This window comes from Strix aluco, chromosome 6, assembly GCF_031877795.1.
Source record: "Strix aluco isolate bStrAlu1 chromosome 6, bStrAlu1.hap1, whole genome shotgun sequence".
NCBI classification, from domain to species: domain Eukaryota; kingdom Metazoa; phylum Chordata; class Aves; order Strigiformes; family Strigidae; genus Strix; species Strix aluco.
In genome coordinates this window covers 34,751,752-34,773,700 of record NC_133936.1, presented here as the reverse complement: position 1 = coordinate 34,773,700, position 21,949 = coordinate 34,751,752, and the positions used below count along the sequence as shown (strand labels likewise).

General features: G+C 42.1%; 1 protein-coding gene and 1 long non-coding RNA gene across 3 annotated transcripts in view; one reads left to right on the top strand and one right to left on the bottom strand.

The window, feature by feature from the left end:
- The window catches only part of LOC141925407 (uncharacterized), a 29,209-nt gene extending 24,287 nt beyond the window's left edge, over positions 1-4,922 (top strand). For both annotated transcript variants that reach the window (XR_012623863.1, XR_012623864.1), the window contains exons 3-5: positions 771-915; positions 2,865-2,956; positions 4,661-4,922. This is a non-coding gene — a long non-coding RNA (uncharacterized LOC141925407). The remainder of the gene's footprint in view (positions 1-770; positions 916-2,864; positions 2,957-4,660) is intronic.
- Positions 1-21,949, bottom strand: part of TMEFF2 (transmembrane protein with EGF like and two follistatin like domains 2) — a 133,267-nt gene that overhangs the window by 8,093 nt on the left and 103,225 nt on the right. Inside the window, exon 8 of the mRNA XM_074829581.1 lies at positions 635-758. Within this exon, the coding sequence (XP_074685682.1) occupies positions 635-758 (124 nt within the window). The remainder of the gene's footprint in view (positions 1-634; positions 759-21,949) is intronic.

The window sequence follows — 21,949 nt, the reverse complement described above, 5'->3', positions numbered from 1 at the left end:
GATCTGAGAGAAGCTGGCTTGAAGATCTGCGCTGGGGGCTAAGTCTGGTCTGTACCATTGCTCTCCCAGTGCAATGTCCCAGGAAAATGGTGCTTCATGCGTAATAGTCCTTTTCTTTGCCACCAGGCTGCTGGTTGGACTTCAGAAGTAATATCCCCACCTCTGCAGGGAGGCATTTGCTGCAGAAACTCCTGCTTCCACTATTACTCCTCCTCCCTGCCCTAACCTCCTCCAAAGCCACCTCCCACACGAAGGAGCCACCTTGGCCCCAGCTCGCTGCCCCATGAGCACCACTCCTGCCACAGCAGGGACATACCCCTGGTGGCACTCCTCTCCTTCAGACTGAGGAGGCTACCTAGCAGCTGTCTGAGCACTTTGTGAAGTGCTTTTTAAAATATATCTAAATATAACTGAAGGTTACTAAGTGTTTTTACAATCAATTAACATTGTGCATAACTCAATACACTTTTGCCACATAAAATGGGGACATTGTTGAATAATTTAAGTCTAATGGGTTTTGTAGCACAAAGGGCCATGGTTACCATCATTTTCCATAGTTTATCTAGATTAAGAATTTCTGTAAGTCAGTATTTTCACGAATATAGCCTTTCCTCCTTGGTAGGAGAAGGGTTACCTGCAAGACGGTTCCAGCATGTTAGTGGAGTGCTCACACTTGCCATGCATGCAGAAGCCATTGTAATGCTCTGGACAAGGGATGTAGATCCCTCTTGCACTTTCTTCCAGTTTATTTGCATTCTCTGTGAACACAGGTGAAGGGAACGTTAAGCTGATAATGCAGGATAGGGTGAAATGATGGAAAGAACTCAACATATAAAAGAACAGGAAGTCAGAAGAACAAAATGTGAAAGATGTTGTTTATGGGACGCAAGAGCAAGCGTTTGCACCCTGAAACAGGTAGGCTGATACAGATGCAAAGCATTGCAAGGTTTTCTGTCATTCTTTTGCATATCTAATTCCTGTCAAGCAACAGCAAATGAGACACCAGAAAAAATAATCTGACTATTCAAAAACTGATTACAAAATAGCACATGAAAAATGCCTGATCATTTCTGCTATCCTCTATGAACTGTCTCCTCACACCCAGGCAAGGCTTGGAGGAAGACTCCAGACATTTACACGTAATATACCATAACAATATATTTGGTCATTCAATACAAGATATTCAGAAAGATAATTCTATGGCTGAAGTAGAGGAGCAGGACTCCACAGCTGAAGTTTATCATAAGTGCTGCACGCCCGTGCCCCAGCACCTGCTGGCCTCCTCCCTGTCCCACAGCACAGGTACCTTTAAACTAGTTTGACTTTCTGTGCCTACTTCTGCAGCTGTTAGTCACTGAGACTCCAAATCCTCGAAAATACTTCCCTCCATGTAGCCAGGAAAATGGAGGTTTCATTTAGTTTTGAAACAGGTATGTGCTCAACATTTACATCACGGGTTGAAATGCAGAGTGTTACTTGCAATAAATTCACATGAATTTTGTAGGCCACTGAGGTGTTAATTAATCTGGGTAATTTTGGCAAATTCTTCCATTTAACCAATACTTGTGATATCTCAAATGGTACAAATCCTTTTTCTGTGATAGTATCGTCTAGCCACAATTAATTAAAAACAGAAGAAAAAAATCTCATGATAGATATCTGAGGAAATGTAGTTTGCACACAAATAAGTCAAAGCATTTGTATCTTCCAAAGGAAGTCCCCAAGTGTTATAAAGCAATTGCAATTTGTGTTCTGCCTCCCAGCCAGTTGTGCCAGCAGTAGGTATGCTTAGGTATTATCCCACCTTTGGGAAAAGTGTGTGCAGCACATCCAAGATTCAGATTTTCATAATGAATTACTTTCCTGTCGCTGCTGTCCAAGGAGAGTTTTAAGAGTCTCTAACAACTTGCACTAATGAAGTTGGTTATATTGTCCTTATGTTAAAACAGGCAAGGACAAGTTCCCAGCAAACGAGAATGACATGGCAACCTCTACATCCCTGTAGACAACATTAACTTATCTTTCATTGTTAGGACTTTGAGGATGTCTGCACTATGGACCATTATCACATCTTTTTAAATGCACATATGTTGAACACAGACCTGTTTGCCTCTCCTGGATCCCTGCTTACATTGGGATCTGTGTGAGGCTGCCATGAAGGCTGTTAATGACAACGCAGCATAGAAGAGGGTATCACGCTGCGGTGATGGTTTGGGGCTGACAGTGGTCTCTGGGACGGCACAGACAGGATGGGCTGATAGGAGGCATGTTACAGGCATGGTATAACCTCCTTTGAGAACTTGCCCAGGAATTTCTGGTACTGGAAAGAGGTGGGAGCAGAAGCTCCATTTGGTCTGGTGCCAAACATTTTTGGCTACTTATCACACTCGAAGTGAGACACTGGCTACCAGCATATGAAATATATACATAGAGAGTTATCATCCCACCAGGACTTTATGTACGTTGCTTTTTTTCCACCTGGAAATCTTCCCAGAACAGAAAAAACACGTGTGATGTGTGTCAGCTATCAAGGGACTTGCCCAGTGCCCACACATAGATCAAAATGTGCTTGGGACCTGTTGGACTCCATACCCATGTAGTGATCATCTATGTACCATGTCCGATGGTTTCTGGGTGCACTGGACCTCTGCTGTGGTCCACATTCAAATATATTTCTGTCCAGAAAACTGCAGCAAGAAATATGGGATCCTCATTAATATGCATTTTTTCTATTGTGGAAAATATTATGCCATTTCCTTCAAATCTTCCATTACCAAGAGGAAGTTTGCTTCTTTTCTGAAGAACAGGAGACTGCTCTGCACATGTGTGTGTTTCTGTGTGTTTCTCTGATCCTTCCTTCTCAGGTACCAAGATATCTCCACGATGTCCGTGCACCACCACCAACCAGTGTGAGAATCCCTCCTCTCTCAGATGAGCCAGCAGTGTTGCTAAAATGGTAGAATACCATTTGGTTTCTTTTTTTCAAAGGCACGCTTCAAGATGGTGAAGGAAATTGTTACTTTCAGGACAGACTAATCTGCTAGGACTTGAAAGGGGGACCAGGACCTCTCCCAGACTTGCAGATGCTCTCGCTGTGTGTAGGCTGTAGGACTGTTAAAAAGAGGAATGATTTTTCCTCCTCCTGCAATCATGTGGGTAGAAACCGTGTTTTCTTTAAAAAGGTCTCTAACATACTTTAAAGTAAATCTAGGATCCTGCAGAACTTGTAATTACACCTCTGAGTGTAATGTTATGATGGAAAATGCTTTACTGAATCAAAAATGAGATGGCCCAAGCTCTTCTAGCAGTTCATAGGATAAACACTTCATACAGGAACACTTGTCATCTGGCTTGGAAGAAACCACAAAACTTAGACACAAATTGTCTGTAGCGCCTCATTTTGACTGGTGACTCCTCTAAAAGTGTTAGGGATTGAACATGAAGGCAGAGAGAGGAAAAAAAACTGTATTTAGTTTGATACAGCATTTTGGTCATTTGAAAGACAGACCACAACGAAAGCATCATTTACTTCAGACAAAGAAGTTCCCCTCTCTTCCGGCACATTTTGAATTCACACAATATAATTATCCTGCCTCAAAACAGGTTATTTTTCTCAATACACAAAACATCTTTTCAGATTCAAAATAGAGATCCAAACACCAAGATATGCCTTAAAAGTTCCTTCATATTAAAACTGTTCTCATTCCTGAAGGATCTAAACACTTTTCAGTAATCCAATCTCAATGAAATACTAACTACCATGAATGCATCACAGCGTTTACATCACTATGAAACGACAACTACAAATCATTTCTAAAGAGGCTATGAATAAAAAATATGTTTAAATTATGACTCAGATAAGAACTGTACAAAGTTCAGAAAAGTAAACCTAAATGAAATACTTCACGCCTTATTATAATTTTGGATTTTTTATAAATTCAATACTGGAGGCAATCCGTACTAATCAGATTATAGTACCACTAAACTAAGGAGCCCCTCTACCCCACCAACCTTGTGCCTACAGAGAACAAAGCTTAAATAAAAAGTTACCCACTTTTTTCCAAGCACAGCAGATCAGTATTCATAAAGCAATGACACAGACCAAATTCAAAGTTAGTCAGGTTTCAGTAATGCTAAATTCAGTAGCTCCTCTTCAAACATTAGACTTGCTGTATTGTTACTGGCATCTACGTGTGAAAGTTTTATTTGCACCAAAAAGACAGATTTGTGCCTTTTTGTGATGGTTGGAATTTGAGACAGAAGCTGTAAAGCGTAAAGATAAAAAGTGGACTGACAGCGTCAGTCTCTTCTATCTCTGGACAAATGTTAATTCCCGCCACATTTCTTAAAATGCTTCTCCTTTTTATTGTAAAAAGAAATACATCCTCACCCTCCAGATCAACTGTATTCAGAAACCTTTTTCTTGAAGCATTTTCTGATAGAAGTTTGATGAAGCCAACATCTTCTGCATTTCTGCAACGTTTTTTGCATCTTTACCCTAACATGACATCTCATATTGTTCACATCTTTTGTTAGTGCCAGAATATGACATGATAGCCCATCATATAAGATATAGCAGTCAAAACAGATTATTTTTAAATGCATTGAGGCCAGATGCTACTTTGTGTAGACTGAAACAGCTTATCCTCTTGCTTACTAGAAGCGTCTCCCAGTTGAACACTTGATCTCCAACCTTTCTGTGGATGTCAGGGAGATATCAAGACACTGAACTATTTCACTGGGGTAAGAAATTGGATCCTGAAAAGTTATCCAGTGTGACCGACCACCCACTCAGTGCTCTTCTTCTGATGGATTATCTTCCGAAATGTTAAATAAATTATTTAAAGCTATCTTGTCTAAATTCTATCTATGGCTGATTCTGTCCTCCATTAAGATGGAGTGGAAGAATGATTGCAAATACATTTTGTGTTCTTTTTATTTAATTTCTGGTTTAGCTATACGCCTTTCCTTCAGTTTTTAGAAGCTGAATGTGCCCATTAGGATTCTCAGGTAAATATTTCAGTGAAGGCTGAAATTCAAAAGCCGAAACAGTCTCCCTGGTTGCAGGACCTGACTGCAAGTGATGAAAACAATGCAGCCAGATTCTTCTCTGGGCAGCCCTCACTGGTCCCAAGGTCCCATCTGAGCTAGCATGGAGCTTCTGTTACACAACTGAACATGTGGAGTAGTGCCGCTGACAAACGAATAAATCCATTAGTGTCCTTGATGAGGATTATATGAAGTACTGCCTGGAGTGCCCAGAAAATTCTTCCCAGACATAAGTTCCTGCAATCCACTTTGGAGAAATTAGATAAAAATCTAGGCAAAAATAGGATTCTTATGTCCAAAAATTGACTGCCAGGCACTTAACAATCAGTTCTGCAGGGCTGATAATTCTGTCGTTCTTTATGTTTGAATCAGTGAGACTTTCTAGGTGATTTCAGGCAAGCAAAGAGGGTTATAGCCTGTAAATTCTCATATTAGTATTTTCAGCGTTGCACAGCACACAATGTTGAGCTTATGGAAATAACAACTGATAGGTTATGCCCATATGAGAAAATATTGGCTCATGTACAGTGTTAATACCTAGTGTACAGTCATCGCTGGACCAAGAGAGGTCCTGAAAATAAATATATATACATGTATTTCATCAAATAAGGGATGAGATGGTGAATGATGTGCAGCAGAAGCTATTTTGACACCTATCTCATTGGAAACAGTGGTTAAGGAGAATTGGCTTACATAACAATTTAATCTTTTAATACCACTCAGGTCAGTCAAATTTGCAGCTGAAAGCTCTCACTGATATTGAGGTAGTGACTCCTTACACATGACATTATCAGAGGATTTATGAAGGGGGGAAAGGGATTCTTGGGTCAATCGTATGTCCTTAACCCCTTTTGGAATTGTGTGCCCCCCACTCATTTTACCTCCTTGGCAGCTCTCCCAAAGACAGGCTGCAGAGCATAGCATTGGGAACTAACTTAACAAAGCTCTTCTGCTCTGCATGCTAGAGACTTGGCACAGCAATTCTTATTTGAAATCAAAATGAAGGTCCAGAGAGTAGCTAGAAGGTAGAAGATGCCCTGAGTTTTGTGGAAGAGCTTCAGCAATTGACTAGGGGTGGGAATCTGAATCCTAAGGATAAGCCTGGGGACAGTTTACATTACTCATTTGCAGTATTCACAGAGTCAGCAACTGCTGCTCTTTTGGGGCAAAAGGGAGCTTCCTCAGCCCATGAACGTTTGCAGGAACAGTTCAAAGGCCCCTCTGCAAAGTCAGGAGGAATAGGGTGGTAGCGGTGTTGCTCCCTCTGAAAGTGCAGAATTGCTTTAGCAGGTTTTCTGGTGTTTTCCCTCCTCTCTAATAGCATCTAAAAGAAATTGAAGTTCCACAGCAACTTAGGATGAAGTCCTTAAGCAAGCTTCCTACTTACTTGTAATGAAGAACTGTGATTATAAATCCCAGCTCAGACCCAGCTCTGATGAGAGAAAAGAGATTTCTCCGGAGTCTTCACTCAACAGCTCCAGACACCCTGCCCTTGACAAAGCTGCCAGTGGCCACGCTGCCATCCACCAACACGGCCATACCTCACCATTAACAGCTGCTCGAATTTGACCTATTAATTATCTTGACACAGTATGTCCCCTTCTTTTAAAACCCTGATCTTGGTATTACAAATATAGAGTGTCTCTTTACAATGAAGAAAATGTGTGCAAGCAACTTGCCTGAAAATCACTGTTTGGGTGGGTGTTAAGAGTGAAAATTCAGAAGGAAGTGCTTGCTGTCGCTCAAGAGGGAGCTCACCAGCCCACTCTCCCTGAGAGCTAGTGGAAAGTGAGACACCAAATGTCAGCTGAAAACGTCTGGCACCACTCTGCTGCAGTCCTAGTCTAAATTCATCCTGCAGCCACTCCAAGTATGAACTTCAAGCTAGTCTTTCTACATAAACTACACAAAAAAATACCCTCCCCATATTAGCTACTTTACCAAGAGGAAAAAAAGAAATGGAACTTTGTGAATTAAATTACGTTCACTTCTTTTCTCAGGCACAAAATAGGCTTGCTCAACACAGTAATTTATTAATTTTAAATGTCCCTATGCAAATGAGTTCCCTGGAATAAGATAACATCCACTTTCCTTTTTAAAAATAATCTAGTGCTTTTTATGTTTGAGATGATGGCAAGATGTCCTAGTGCACTTGGAAAAAAAAATATTGTGCTCTGTCTTTTGCAGCAATGTATCATAATTATTCAGCCTGCTGCCATAATTAATAATAGAAACCAATGAATTAAGACACTAATAATCCCCAGATGTTCAAATGGAGAACAAAATACTTTCAGCTTGTCAGCATATATATGTGGGTTATGCTATATATGTTAAAGCTATCTCTGAACTTTTGAAATTGATTTACTTTGATTTGCTACATCTGTGAACATATCTTTCTTATTTGAGAAGACTGCTTGAAATTAGGCAACTTGTTAATCATTTTCCTGCACATAACAATTCCATTTGTCTATTCAAAACTAAATGTAACCTTTCTTTTACCTTCATTTGTTTTTTTTTGTGGTGATAGTCTACCTGCATTCACCGGCTGGACACAGATATCTTACCCCAGAGACTGTACAAACCCCTAGCAACTGAGGCTCCTACACACATGTGTAGGTGCTACCAAGTAGCTACTGCAATACAATGTGCAATACAACCCCAAAATAGCACAGTGATACAAGTACACGCTAGCAACCATTGCTCATATGTCTGAACAGGAACACACAGCAATATTAGCCAAGGTGAAAGAGAAAAGAAAAAAACACCACGTGGGCTAACATGTTGCTCCAAACCATCATTTTCACAGTGTTCAGGTGCTCACATTAGACACAACTCCTCCCTGGGGTGACTGTTTCATTCAGGGAGGCAAAGCAGGCTGCGGTCTCACTTTGTCTGACCTCCTCTGCTTCCCCACCATCGCATTTCATCCATTTACCCCTATCGAGGCCATCGGTAAAACAGCACTCACTGCTGCACAAGCCCCTCCACACTTGATTTGAGGACATCAAGAGATGACACACAGATCTCTTCCTTCAGCAGCTTCATGAAGTGGTTCATCGCTGTGTGTGAATGGCACCTGCCTGCTCCCCAGTCAGGCAGACTGGAAATGTCTTCAGCTCTGCACGTTGTTTCACTGTTGTGTTAGATGACACCAAGTCACCTCTCAATACTTCTGTAGATAAGCTACACAGACGGAGCTCTTTAAGACCACCACTGCGGGGGCCGGTCTTGAGGACTGCAATCATCACTATGGATGTGATTTAATGATGTGGGGCCGTATTGTGGATTTATCAAAACCCTGGGTAAAGGGGCCCTTACAGTTTGTGCTTCCTTCTTTTGTGCCAGGGTTGAATAAATCTGCGTTAACCCCATTCCTAGAATAGATTAAATCCCTCTTTGTGCTAACTCAGATAGTCTTTGTTTTTGGCACACCGCTGACGTTCCCTTCACTCAGTTTCCTCTGTCTAAGAGATGCCGCCGGCCCCATGGGAGCAGCTTCCTCCCCCTTCAGAAACCAGCCATGTAAAGGAATAAAGTTGTAGTTTTTCTCCTTGCATATGATCTCCTTAGGCAGCTCATGACAGAGCCCTTAGAGGATGAGTTAACCTTATTATTATTGTAATTCTGTGTTGAAAAAAAGTTGGTGCCACTTTAGAGATTTGTGAGGTTCCCTCCAATTAAGCTGCGTGCCTGAAGGCAGAGGGGCGAACGCTGTATCCATCACATGTGGCACGGAATGAGCGGAGTGTCACCCCTCTGTGAGAAATTCCTCTCAACTGCTGGGCTGACAGCTCGCTTTCCCTCCCACCTGCCTTTCCTCGAGCTACTCATTAGTGCCAGTGATGGAGGGGGTCAAAAATGGAAGGTGGGAACTGGACCAAGCCTCCTCTCCATGTCCTCCCCTCTGAAAAAGTACACCTGAGAGTTGCAATTTACTCTTTAACACTAGACTAAACAGATGGAAATACCATCCCACTATGTGGATGTTAGCAATAGAAGATGCTTCTTTACATGAGCTAAATCGTGTGTCCTTCAGAGTAAGCAGGCATGGATCTACAGAATGAGGCAGAGGGTGGCTAGGAGGGGTCCTGACATAGAAGCATCTCTACGTTCAGCATTATCTTCTGGGGCTCAGGAGCCAGACCATCGTCCCTACCTCACAGTCCCATGCAGCACAAAAACATATGCTTTTCCCTAGCAGCAAAACCAAACAGCAGCTATTCAACCATTCCTGGTCTAACATGTAGCAACACAGCAATATTACTTAACTTAGTTAAGTGGTGATTAAGGAACAAACTCCCCGAACTTGACTGAGTGGTGTCCTGCTGTTTCTGCTTTGTGTGCTACTATGCAATTTCTATATCAAAGCAGCCTTGCTAGTGCAGCACTTGGAGAGTGGCTTATTTATATGTAGATGTGGCTATATGACATTTCCAAATGCCATACATTTGCATATGAAGGTTCCACTTTTTTTTTCTCCACTTCGAGTAAACAGAGTCTGCTGTGATTCCAAACCCGTGCTTTCACTCAATTGGAGCTTTCTGAGAACTATCCTCCTTAAGAAGCTTAAAAACTGCTGAAACACCTCATTTTCATAACTTGGCAACCTTGGCTATCAGTAGTGTCTACGGGCAGGTCTTTTAGATTTACAGCGGTACCTTTGATACCAAACCGAGCACAGAGAGCAAAACTGCAAGACCTTAAGATTTCATATGAAATGGCTACAGATAATCTGCAATACAAATCAATATTTGCAAATAGGCCTCAGACGTATGATGGAAGCTTGTGGTCATCCTAAAAAAGGCTGTGGGTCACATTCATTATAGCTATAAAGATGGTATTGATTTTTGTCACCGATCTTTCACTTGAAAACAAGAGCAGGAGCTTGTTGCAAGAGCTGCTGGGGAGCTCTGAAAGTGCAAACCTAACACAAAACCACAACCTTATGTAACGCTGGGAAAGCCAAGTGGACATTATATATTCAGCTTTCTCGTCAAAGAAAGATAAGGCTGAAGCAGATGGTATGTGGGCAAAGTTTCAACCCGAATATATTGCCTTCTAAAAACCAACAGCGCTAGGAAACAGCCTAATTTTGTGGCACGAGGCAGATGAACACGTTACCTGCACATTAAAGAGCCGCTCAATGCGGGGCCTCAAGGTATGTGCTACAGAGGAGCTGGAAGAGCTCCCTGTTGGCAACGTGTGTATGGAAAAACAAGAATCCCAACACCTCTCACGTACCACCTAGCGTCTGTAGTATGAATTATGTATAATACACAGATTGAGCCCTGTCCTCGTACACATTTGCGCTGGGATGCGCAGCCAAGGGTGTGCGCTGAAGGAAGCGGTCTTTCAGCATCACCAGGCAGCGTGGGAGTGCTGATGGCATGCAGGGCGGATGGCGGAGTCACCACACATCGGCTGTACTCCTCTCTCATAGCTCAGCCCTGCTCCATGGCTGCGAGCAGACCTCCTCCATGTCCCCACTACCCCATGGGTAGGCAAACGCAGAGGTGAGGACGAGCTACTCCCTCGAGTCCCTGCTCTGCCTGCTGTCAGGGGACTGTGACAGGTGCTTCCTGACTGTGACAACAGGCACAACAACCCCCAGGAGTCACCATCATTGTGGTCTTAGCTTATGGAGTTTCACCCATGTGTCACTGCATTTCTGAAAGACTCATCCTCCTCCCCTGCCAACTGGTAGATAGCATCGAACATGACAAATGGGATGAAGTGCCAGAAAGCTGATAAATACTTTTGAAACGGCCCTAAAAATAGTGAAGGGATATTTGTACCCTTCTGACACTTCTCGAAGAGTAGATGGATATGCATGACCTAAGTTTTAAGATGGGTGTCAAGAATATTGATGTGTGGAGGGAGCAAGACCATTTTGCTGGCACTGCCTTGGGGGACAGCTGCATGAGTAACGATGTCTCCTGTCTCCTAGCCATGGGTGTGTGGGGAGGGGGCTCGGAGAGGGCTGCACCTTGGCTGCCCATCCAGAAAAAAAGGATTTGGCTTGGTAGCGCAGCTTTGCCCACCTAGGATGTACCTCTTCCTCCATGGGGATGATGAAATGGGAGAAATGGGGTGCAAGTGCATTTAGTGCCTGGTGGGACACTGCGTGGCTGGCTGGCAACATGGGCCACACTTGGGCAGGCTGTGACCAGCTGCAACTGCTGTACGGCTCTGAAGGGCTATAGTGGAATTAAACTGTCTAAGGACATCTTTCATAAACACAGTGGGATAAAATAGGCATATGTTCTGATGGAAAAAAAATGCTAGATTGGGTAAGAGTTATAAACAACAACTTTGGTGCGGATTTGTTCTGGAGAACTAGTAAAACAGGGCGTTGTAGTGCCCCAAATTATGGCCTTGCAATTGCCGCCAGGCTAACTTGTGCTCCATACATGATCAAGCCCAGCATGTTTCTAGGCGTACACCTGTAAATTTAATTTAGTATTTCCAACCCATCTCTGGAAGTGTGGAAGTCAAATACAGTTTTTTCCTCTCCCCTCTAATCCCTACAATAATGTAGACTCCAAAGGTCTCCAATTCACACATGCAATCCCAGTGTCCGGAAGTTATTCCCTCTTTGGCACCTAACCTATGCAGGGGGCTGGCAGGAATTTAAGTATTGATGCAACTAACGGCTCTTCCAATCTTTAAGGACTACATTAATAAAAATTGCTTTTAAGCAATTTGACTGTGGATTAACAAAGTATGCTTCCATGGTTGTATGGAGATGCACTTATCATCTGCATCTACCTGATCATACTCACGGGAACATGTACATCTTATGTAAAACGAAGCTGCGTTTTCCATCAATCGCTCGCCCTGTCTCTTCAGCTATGTGAGTGGCTTTTACTGGCAGAAAGATCGGACAGGCAATCAATGAAACTAACCAGGAGATTCATTTTGAGAAACTGCTGCAAATAAAAGTGCACCCTAATCCAATTACCAGGCTGTCCCCTAATTTCCAATAGGAACTCCAGGTCTGAATAGATTGTTTTCTGCAGAGATCAATGGATGGCAAGAAGCAGTATTTGAAAAGGTCTCTGACTTATATTTAGGCCTGCCAGTACAACGTTATGAGAATTTACTTTTTGGTTGCACACTTCAAACAAACTCAAAAAATTACAACTGAAAGCAAGTATGAATGGCAAAACTGTCAGAGAGGTTTGATGGAAGGCATGGAGATGGAAAGGTTACCCAGGTACGTGACAGCGCAGACAAGTAGGTCAGGGACGTCGTTCTGGCCACAAGGCGTTTCCTTCAGTCCTTTTGACAACCTGAAGGTTTTACAGTCCTAGTTTTGCACTAATTTTATATTCAGTTTTGATTACTAAAAGCAGTCTTTTTCTTTTTCTTTTTTTTTTTTTTCTTTTTTTTGGGGGGGGCGCATGTTGGTAAGGTGCTGCCAAGCTGGAGTGTGTCACCCATTTGGCTCCCTTCCCTTCTTTCTTTTTTTCCAAGGTAGCATCTGTGCTTGTAAAAACATGCTGCCCAAGAGAATTCATGCAGGAAACTGAAGAAAGAGCTGCAGAATTTGGGGGAAGTGTGTGTAAGAAAATAGGAGACTGAAATAAAAATATGTAAATCCTATATGTAGCATTTTTGAATGCTTCCTGAATCATGTGTCTGGCAAATCCTTTATGCATATCCTGGCTATTTTAGTTGCCAGAACATGACCCTGAATGGCCTGTGACTACTTAGAGATCTGTCTGTTGTTGGCTAAAAGCATGGTTTCAGCCATGCTTTTCACTGCTTTTGTTCGGGCTATTCAGAAAAGTAAATACATTTTATTGGCATGTTGGAAAACTGTGATCACCGCTCCATACAAAGCAAAGCACTACACTTGCTGAGGGATGAATCCTGCTCAGTTTGTCTCTATTTTTACTCACCTGTCTCCCCTGGGTCCTTCATTGTAACACTGTGATGGTAATGGGTCCACACAGTGTACAACTTTGCTTTCTCTATACGCCCAGTTCTACTGTTAAAATCTTCTGTGTCTGCTCAGAGGATCAGTTTTTAGCAGACTCTAAGTTAGAAATTCCTACTCAGTAATCAGGAGTTCAGTATGTTTCCTTTCCCATGCCTGAAGCTGGAAAGATATCCCTTACTATTCCCAATTTTAAGTGTAGGTGAAAATGGTAAAACAATATAAAATGCCACTGCAGCAAAACCTGCTATATTCTTTTACCTAATTTACCAAAGATACGCTTTGTTTCCCATCTGTCATGAAACTCTGCAACGGCAAGAGAAAGCTGAAACCTTTGCATATTCTTGGTTTTGCAACAAAACTGTCCAATCTTGCCATACAAATTTAAGTTTTTTGTCTACTACTCAAATGCCAAAGGTCTATCAGGCAATAACTGGTCTCTGAGATGCGGAGAGACCACCCCATGCTGCAGAACATACTTTGTGCCTATCGGTAGCCTCAGGAGCTGAAAGCATCCCCTCCAGGCTGCTCATCGCACTGGATGCTGTTTCAGAGCCATCACCTCTCCTGGTCTGATGACGGCATACTCTTCCAGAAGCACAAAGTCCTTGAAGTGACTTCTGCATGGACTCAGCTCACTCTGCCTGATGCCAACTACAGATGGGGTCTGGTTACCTTGTGATGTCCATCTCCCATTAAACTCTTCTCTTCAGACCTCATGGCTCCCCCCACCACGTATTTTGGCGTGACAGAACACAATGTGAGCACAGAGTTTGCCCTGCTTTCTTTCCATAAAGAGCAGAATAGCTTCTCTACGCCTCAGAGGTCCTGAGATTCATCATTGGTCACACAGACCATTTTGAAGCACAGCCAGAAAACTATTAAGAACATCTTTTTTCTAAATGAATACCTGCATTTACTATTTTTATGCACCCTCACCCATTATTATTGTCTTACAGAAGTACCACAGAAGTGAGCTGTAGAGATGGCATTTGTATAAGTAAAGGGTTTGGTATTTTATCTCAGTGCTCACTCCTAGAGCTAATATTCAAAGTGGGAGAAGCTGAATGGAAAAGAAAGGGCAATTTCAGGAAATGGAAAATTTACTAAGTATAAAAATGGATGAAAAAGCCATACAGAGAAATCACAAAGCCATTAAACTCAATGGCCATTTCCCCACTAGCTTTAGCAAGGCCAGAATTTTACCTACTGCCTCTTTAAATCTTATTCACTTTTATAACAGTGTTTTAAACCAAACAGCTGACATCCTTCTGCCCAGCCAAGGCCCTTTAAATCACTGAAATGCAGGACGGAAAAAAAATCTGCAGTGCCAGATGTGTCTAAAAACAGTCACAGTTCTTGTTGAGTCAATCTGCAGATGAAAATGTTTAGCATATATCATGCCTGACAAAACACTAATAGTTTATCAGTTTTGATATTATAGACTAATAACAAGCCCTTCCATGGCTACTTCATTTGCAGAGCACAGAGACAGGCTAGACTTCTGCAACTTGATTTTAGACAGTGGTTTTTATTTAATCCTTTCCCATCCTAGCTAGATGGAAGTACACTTCTATTATTAAATGAAATTGTAAATGAAATACCCCAGGGAGGGGCTTTTTTTTGATGTACACCTGACAGAGCTTTAAACCACAGACAAAATAAAAGAGGGAGATTAAAACCATAGGGAGGGGTTTAATTTTTTTTCTTCCTCCTGAAAAATATTTTGCTATTATGTAATGCTGTCTAAAATGGCTAAGGCTGGTGATAGCAACAGTAGGCAAAGAAGTGCATTTCGATTCAGTGCTGATAACATTCTGAAATGCACTGCCACTGGTTCTGTAATAGTACATTTTGTCTACAGCCATTGTATTTCCAGGAAGAGAGTTTCACACTAACTTAACGCTCATGGGTACATGGCAAAATGACAGCCCAAGTGTGTAAGAAGTCACCTTGTTAAGCAGGTAAATGCTGCTTTTCAAACGTGAGTTATTAAGAGTGCTTCCGCTTGCTCAGTGGTACACATGTGTGACTCCAACTGCTGAGGCTGGGTTTCTCCCAAATGCAGAGAAATGCTTCTATGGACAGAAGCATGAGAGAAGGTATAGCTAATATTCAAAATTCTGCATCTCCCACAGCATTTCCTACTTCCTATGAACCATTTCTGTTTTTCTTAACAAATTTCTGTCACTCGTGGTTTCAGTGTCTCATACACTAAATGTTAAGAAATACAAAAAGAAGAGCTACATTGCATCGCTCAAACAATCAGTGCAAGATGCGAGTTTTAGCAGATGTATTCAATGAAAAGAAGCGGAACCATCAGCAAAGTGAAACTGATGTGGCAAGATATTTGTCTGTCTTTACTCAAATCTATTAAACTAGGCAAAAATTGCTACTTGTCTCCATGTAGTCTAATTCTGAAGGGCTATTAAAAATAAACACACCAGCTCCTTCTTTTCTTCCCCAACCATATTTCTTTTCATTCTACCAGATGCATTTATATTTCCTGAACCTAGGTGAAAGCCTTTGTTATTTTAAGGCTCAGGTTACCATTTCACGTGACTAAATGATCAAATTATCTTGTGTTTGTATTGTAATTTGACATGATGACTCCTTCTAGAAAAGACGATGTTTCAGTCAGTTCTAAGTAGCAAGTTTCCTTACTATACAACTTATTTATTACAACTGTCACATGCTTTCATCTCATGGTATTTTGATATCTAACGTTTCATAAAGAATGCCAAAACATCCCATGAAACAAAATTCTGAAGAAATTCAGTCCTATGAATATTTCAAAATAATTTTTTTTTACATTTCAGACTAGATCAAACCCAAATATTTATATGTTGATGTTTCCTGAAAACGGATATTCTAGCATTTCATTACGACTTTAACTCTCAAATCCTTGGGAAGACACTGTAATTCCTAACAGCAGATTTACAGAAACTAGGCCTAAAATATTGCTGCTAGGCATAAAAATACACTGTGGTACTCCTTAATATCCATCAACTAATTCAAACTAGTGTTGTGGATGGCAAACGGCTGCTGTGCACCATCTCGAACACCATCCTTCAAGGACGACTCTTGAGCTAATCAAAGTGCCTGGAGCCCAGAGGAAGGGTGGAACTGAGGGCGAGTGAAATTCCTCCCCAAATACAGACAACGGGATTAATTTTCCCAGCCTACTCCTTGGGGATAGAATCTTGTCTCAAATACTTTTTTTTTACCTTCCTTTCTTGTAGGGGAGGCAGAAGGGTTGAGAAGGGAAAGTAGATGCTATCAAGAGGGAAATGCCTTCACCAAAATGTCAAAAGGCGAAAGATAATTGGTGTCTACCATCTTCCTAACATGTGGATGAAGTGCTAGGAGTTACAGACCGATACCTAAAGAAGCAGCACAGCTGACACAGGGTGAAACCCAGCCATCGTAGCAGAGAATTGGAAGAGGCACGTCTGCCACTACCCAGCATCACAGTAAGTCTCAGACTGTACCCACACACTTTTGTTGGTCCCACAGAAGAACAAGGTTGCACAGTTTTTCTAGACCCCAAAGGCAGAAGAATCTAAGCTTCCCTGTGACTTGTGATGTGAAGTGGGTTTGGGTCTGTCTGCAGTAAATTTAAGTACAGATCTGTGAAAGCAACTTCATGGCCAGACTCTCTGCTTTGTTAGACGGAGTTAATATAGAGCCCTTTTATTTAATGCCGGTGTATCTCAAAGGAGGGGCCTGCAAGCGAGGGGTATCTCATCTAAGAAGTGGCAAAGATACAGTATTAACTAGGTGCCACAATGTGATTTAGTCAGATATAAAATGACCTTTTTTTGATAACTGTAAATCCTTTCACAATGGCAGAGCCCGCATGCTCTGCAGGGCCAAGTATTACGGTGCATATTCCACATGTTCAAGGCAGCTGAACAGTGGTTGTAGAACATGTTGCTGAATTTTCATTCCCATAAACCTCTGAAAACAAAGGTTGGGAAAAACAAATTCTGGGAGTGGCTTTAACTAGAGCATAACAACTAGCATGACTGCAAACCATGAAAGTGTTTCTCTGAGGGTCCCTTCCTGCATTAATTTCTTCTGAGTATCTCTTGTCATTAGAGGTCCTATTTAGAAAGAAGGTATCTGGTTAAAGACAGCTTGAGAAATCAGGCACAATTCAAGTTGTGTTGAGTTTTAGGGATCTCATTTTTATGTGTAAGCAGGAAAGTGTCTTCTTTTTCTGCAAGCTCTACCTCTCTTTGAGGTTATTCATTCTTCTGATCAAAACACAGATACTGAGCGGAGGACAAAAAGATCAGTGGGTACTGAAAGGCTCATATTTGCTCAGGAAGATGGGTTTCTATGCTCCAAATAAGACAAAACATGTATAAGCGATACATGATGTGTTTATGGGACACAAACGGAAGAATCTGTAGAAATGCCTATGTGAACTCAGGTCTGCTCATCTCTAGTGCACATACAATTTCTGTTTTTATCCATAACCTTTAACAGAACAAAATGTTACAGAAGACTGCTTACATGATAGTATAAGTGAAAAAACAACCAGTAAGGTAAACAGTCTTGGGGAAGCAGAAGAAGTGGGAGCCAACAAGCTTTATGAATTTTGCACAGTTCTGATGGAAACCCCAGATGGAAGAACATAAATGCATTACAAACTCCACCCTCACCCCAAATCTTGATGAAACTTCACACCTGAATTCATTTCCAGGACTTAAATAATTCAGGGATGCTGACAACAGTAAAATAGTCTACGCCAATTTTCTATTTTTTTAGACTAGCCATGCCAATATCACTGTTACAACTTGGTACTTGCTTTTCCTGTTTGTTTCCTACAGATCAAATTCTTAGCCTGCACATCAGGCTAAGAATTATCTACCTGGACTTGTGCAAAGCATTTGACACTGTCTCACATAACATGCTTGTCTCTAAATTGGGGAGACATGGATTGGACAGATGGACCACTCAGTAGATAAGGAATTGGCTGGATGATTACACTCAAAGAGTTGAGGTCAATGGCCTGATGTCCAAGGGGAGAGTAGTGACAAGTGCCGTTCCTCAGGGGTCAGTGTTGGGGCCAGCACTGTTTAACATCTTTGTTGGTGACACAGACAGTGGGATTGAGTGCACCCTCAGCAAGTTCGTTGACAATCCCAAGCTGTGTGGTGTGGTCAACACACTGGAGGGAAGGGATGTGCCAGCCAGAGGGACCTGGACAGGCTGGAGAGGTGGGACCGGGCAAACCTCATGAAGTTCAACAAGGCCAAGGGCAAGGTCCTGCACATGGGTCGGGGCAAACCCAAGCACAAAGACAGGCTGGGTGATGAGTGGATTGAGAGCAGCCCTGCGGAGAATGACTTGGGGGTATTGGTGGATGGAAAACTGACTGTGAGCCAACAATGTGTGCTCACAGCCCAGAAAGCCAACTGTGTCCTGGGCTGCATCAAGAGAAGTGTGGCCAGCAGGTCGAGGGAGGGGATTCTCCCCCTCTACTGTGTTCTCATGAGACCCCCCGTTCAATGCTGTGTCCAGCTCTGGGTGCACCAACATAAGAAGGACATGGACCTGCTCGAGTGGGTCCAGAGGAGGCCATGAAGATGATGACAGGGCTGGAGCACGTCCCCTGTGAAGACAGGCTGAGAGAGTTGGAGTTGTTCAGCCTGGAGAAGAAAAGGCTCCAGGGAGACCTTATAGCGGCCTTCCAGTGCTTAAAGGGGCTACAAGAAAGATGAGGAGTGACTCTGCATCAGGGAGTGTAGGGATAGGATGAGGGGTAATGGTTTTAAACTGACAGAGTGTATATTGAGATTAGATATAAGGAAGAAATTCTTCACTGTGAGGGTGATGAGGCACTGGCACAGGTTGCCCAGAGCAGCTGTGGCTGCCCCCTCCCTGGCAGTGTTCAAGGCCAGGTTGGATGGGGCTTTGAGCAACCTGGTCTAGTGGAAGGTGTCCCTGCCCATGGCGGGGGGGTGAAGCTAGATGATCTTTAAGGTCCCTTCCAACCCAAACCATTCTATAATTCTATGATGACATACTGAATTTTCAGGCCACCAAGTTTCTATGGAAATCAAATAGCTTTCTTTATGATGTTCACTCACAACATTACTGAATTTGTTTATTATGGGAAGAAAGTACAAATGAATTCTGTAACTTCTGATTCACATTCATTAGTGACTAAATTAAGGGCTAAGCTTTACAGGCACAAATGGAAATGCTCTTTTTTCCTGAGCTACATCAGTCTAGGTAAAGAGATGTCTAGCGGTTCACCTGAGACCTAATTTAAGTTTTAATGCTAACAATTACAGGTTCCATGAGCATGACACTGGGAAATTGTAAGTAATGAAAAGGCACAATTTCTCTCATTATAAAACCACAAAAAAAACAGAAATCCAAAAAACAAGGCACATTTTACCAAGCTTAGCATATGCGATTCAAAGTTAAAGAAGAAGTCTCATAAAAAGTGAGGTATTCTCTTGAGGCTGGCAGATTAAATGAGCAATATTTCTCTCTCCTTATTTCTTGCTTTTAAAATCTCCATAAGCCTGTTTTGATTTTGCATGCTCCTCAGGAAAAGACTGTTAGGAGTAAGTGCTGTTAAATCACATGGTGTGGCACTCCAGAGTGCTGCAGCTTCCTTCCTGGCATGGGATTTGTTTGTGAGGCTATTATGTGACCTCTACAACAGTGTGTCTGTCTCCTATTCCAAAAAACTTACATACATTTTGGTCAGATGCAGCCAAGCAGGATCTAAAGATAAATTGAGAGTGTTCTATAGAAGAAAAACACTTGGGGTAGCCTATGCTGCAGCACCCACCTCTAGACAATTGCATTAATGGCCTGGTTTTTCATATTTTAGAAATAAAGCATCCGGTCCTCCTAATGTCACATAAAAATGCTGGAGTGGGACTTACCGCACTCCACCTTTTGAAAACCAGGACTTAAATTACAAAAAGAAGCATCCACAATTTTTCATTTCAAAAAGCACCCAGGACAAGTGAAGGTTTGGGGGGCCAAGTGAGTAGTTGGGACTGACACTGATGGCTACTCAGACTTTAGTTCAGAAGTAGCTGACAAGTAAGATTTATTAACCTACCAGCTGGCCTCTATCTCTACTTTTTACATTTTCTTCTGGATATCAACCACAGTGGAGGAGCTGCAAGTAGCAGAAGGGCTGGAGACCACCATGCTATCAGAATATGGTGATCTCTCCCCTGCTTTTGAAAATAACTCACAAGAATCCCAGAACAGGAATAGTTTTCTTATCTGTGTTTATAGTACTCTGTAAATTAAACTAAACTACACACAGGTATTATTCCCGAGTAAACATACACCACTCTCCGTGATGATAAATTTTGGAAGCCTCCTGGATCCATGCTATGAGCTGAGACACTTCCCCTGTTCTACTTTTTGAAAACTTTTCTGTCAGGAGTGCCTGGATTAGGTAGGCAGAACAAGACCAAAATGTCTTCTCCACCTGATTCTATTAGGAAATTATTTTATAAGGAGACTGGCTCTGTTCTTGCATCATCTTGAGTTTATGTGCCCAGGACTTCAGCTATTTGCAGACAGTGACGTTTCTGAACAATCAGACATCTTAAAGGACATTCAGGCATGTGGTGCACAATAGGGTCACACCTTCCAGAGTGAGATGCCCTCATTGCTTTCTTCAAGTCACAGGCCAAAAAACTCTAAATCATACAGCCTGAAATACAACTATACTGTTTATTGTTCTTTGTTTTGTAGAGCTCATCTGCCACCTTTTGTGGACTTTCACCGTGCATAAAACTTACATGTATTTTCATAAAACCAACTTGTACTTATAAATGCAACTAATTGCAGCAATGTTTAAAAGCTTCATGTTTTTTAAGAAATGTATCAATTGTATTATTCTTGTACTCCCAAATGCCAAGTGTGAGTGCCTGTGCGTGTGAGCACAGGTGGAGGCTGCAGCTAGAGAGCATTCATGCTGCCACACAGCTGTCAAAATATTAAAACGTGTTTTTTTCAATTTTTAAGTGATTTGATGGAAAAGCAGGAACACTTCCTAAATAATCTATTTGTTTAGTGTGACAACCTCTGACTTGGGAGTCTGCGGAATCAAAAGCCAAGCAAATCTGCATATGCAAGGATGCAATTTCCCCGGCATTTTTACAAAGCTGCAGATGAGAAATGGTTTCTCTCTAGCTGTGATGGATGCGCGCTGCTCAGCTCTATGTCTCACTTGCTAATTCCATTAAGAAGAAAGGAAAGCCTGGTTCACAAAGGCAGAGCAAAACTGCATGATAGTTTATATCCCAAAGCTAAGCTCTGGGGTTTTATTATTCTTCACCAGTTTAGGAAACGGCTGACATGGTAGTAGACACAAAATTTAATTTAAAGGGACAATGTCAAGTGGTTTACACTCAAAACTTAACCTAGTTTGAAAATGTTATAATCTGGAGAAGGAATCTAGTCTGAAGTTCTCATATTTTATTCCTGGGGGGAAAAAAAAAAAAAATAGTCACTCTATAGAAATCCAGTGCTGCTGTCTGATTCCTGGCTGCTCTCCAGGCCTATTACAGACAATGAAGATGACTGTGACTGAATTTGGCGGGCTCTGTATCGAGCCTGTGAAGAAAGGGATGCATCACACCCCAGTGCTTCTCACATGTGCTGGGTCAGTGCACTGCTGCCAGTTCTCCACATTTTCTTTGATAGGCACGGCTTGTTCTCCTGTACAAAGGGATTAGAAGTTAATGATGCAGAGTGTTGGGTTTTGGTAAAGTTTTAGGATAGTTTTCTTTTTTTCAAACATCAGTATTACATTATACATATTTTGAAGTCCAGGACTCTTGGACTTTTGAGGAGGCTCTTTGAAGAGTCCAAGACTTTAACCTTGGAGGGGGGAATCTGCGATGGCTCCCACAGCCTTCATCCCACAGCCCTGGCCCAGCCAGCCCTGGCCTCAAGATGATG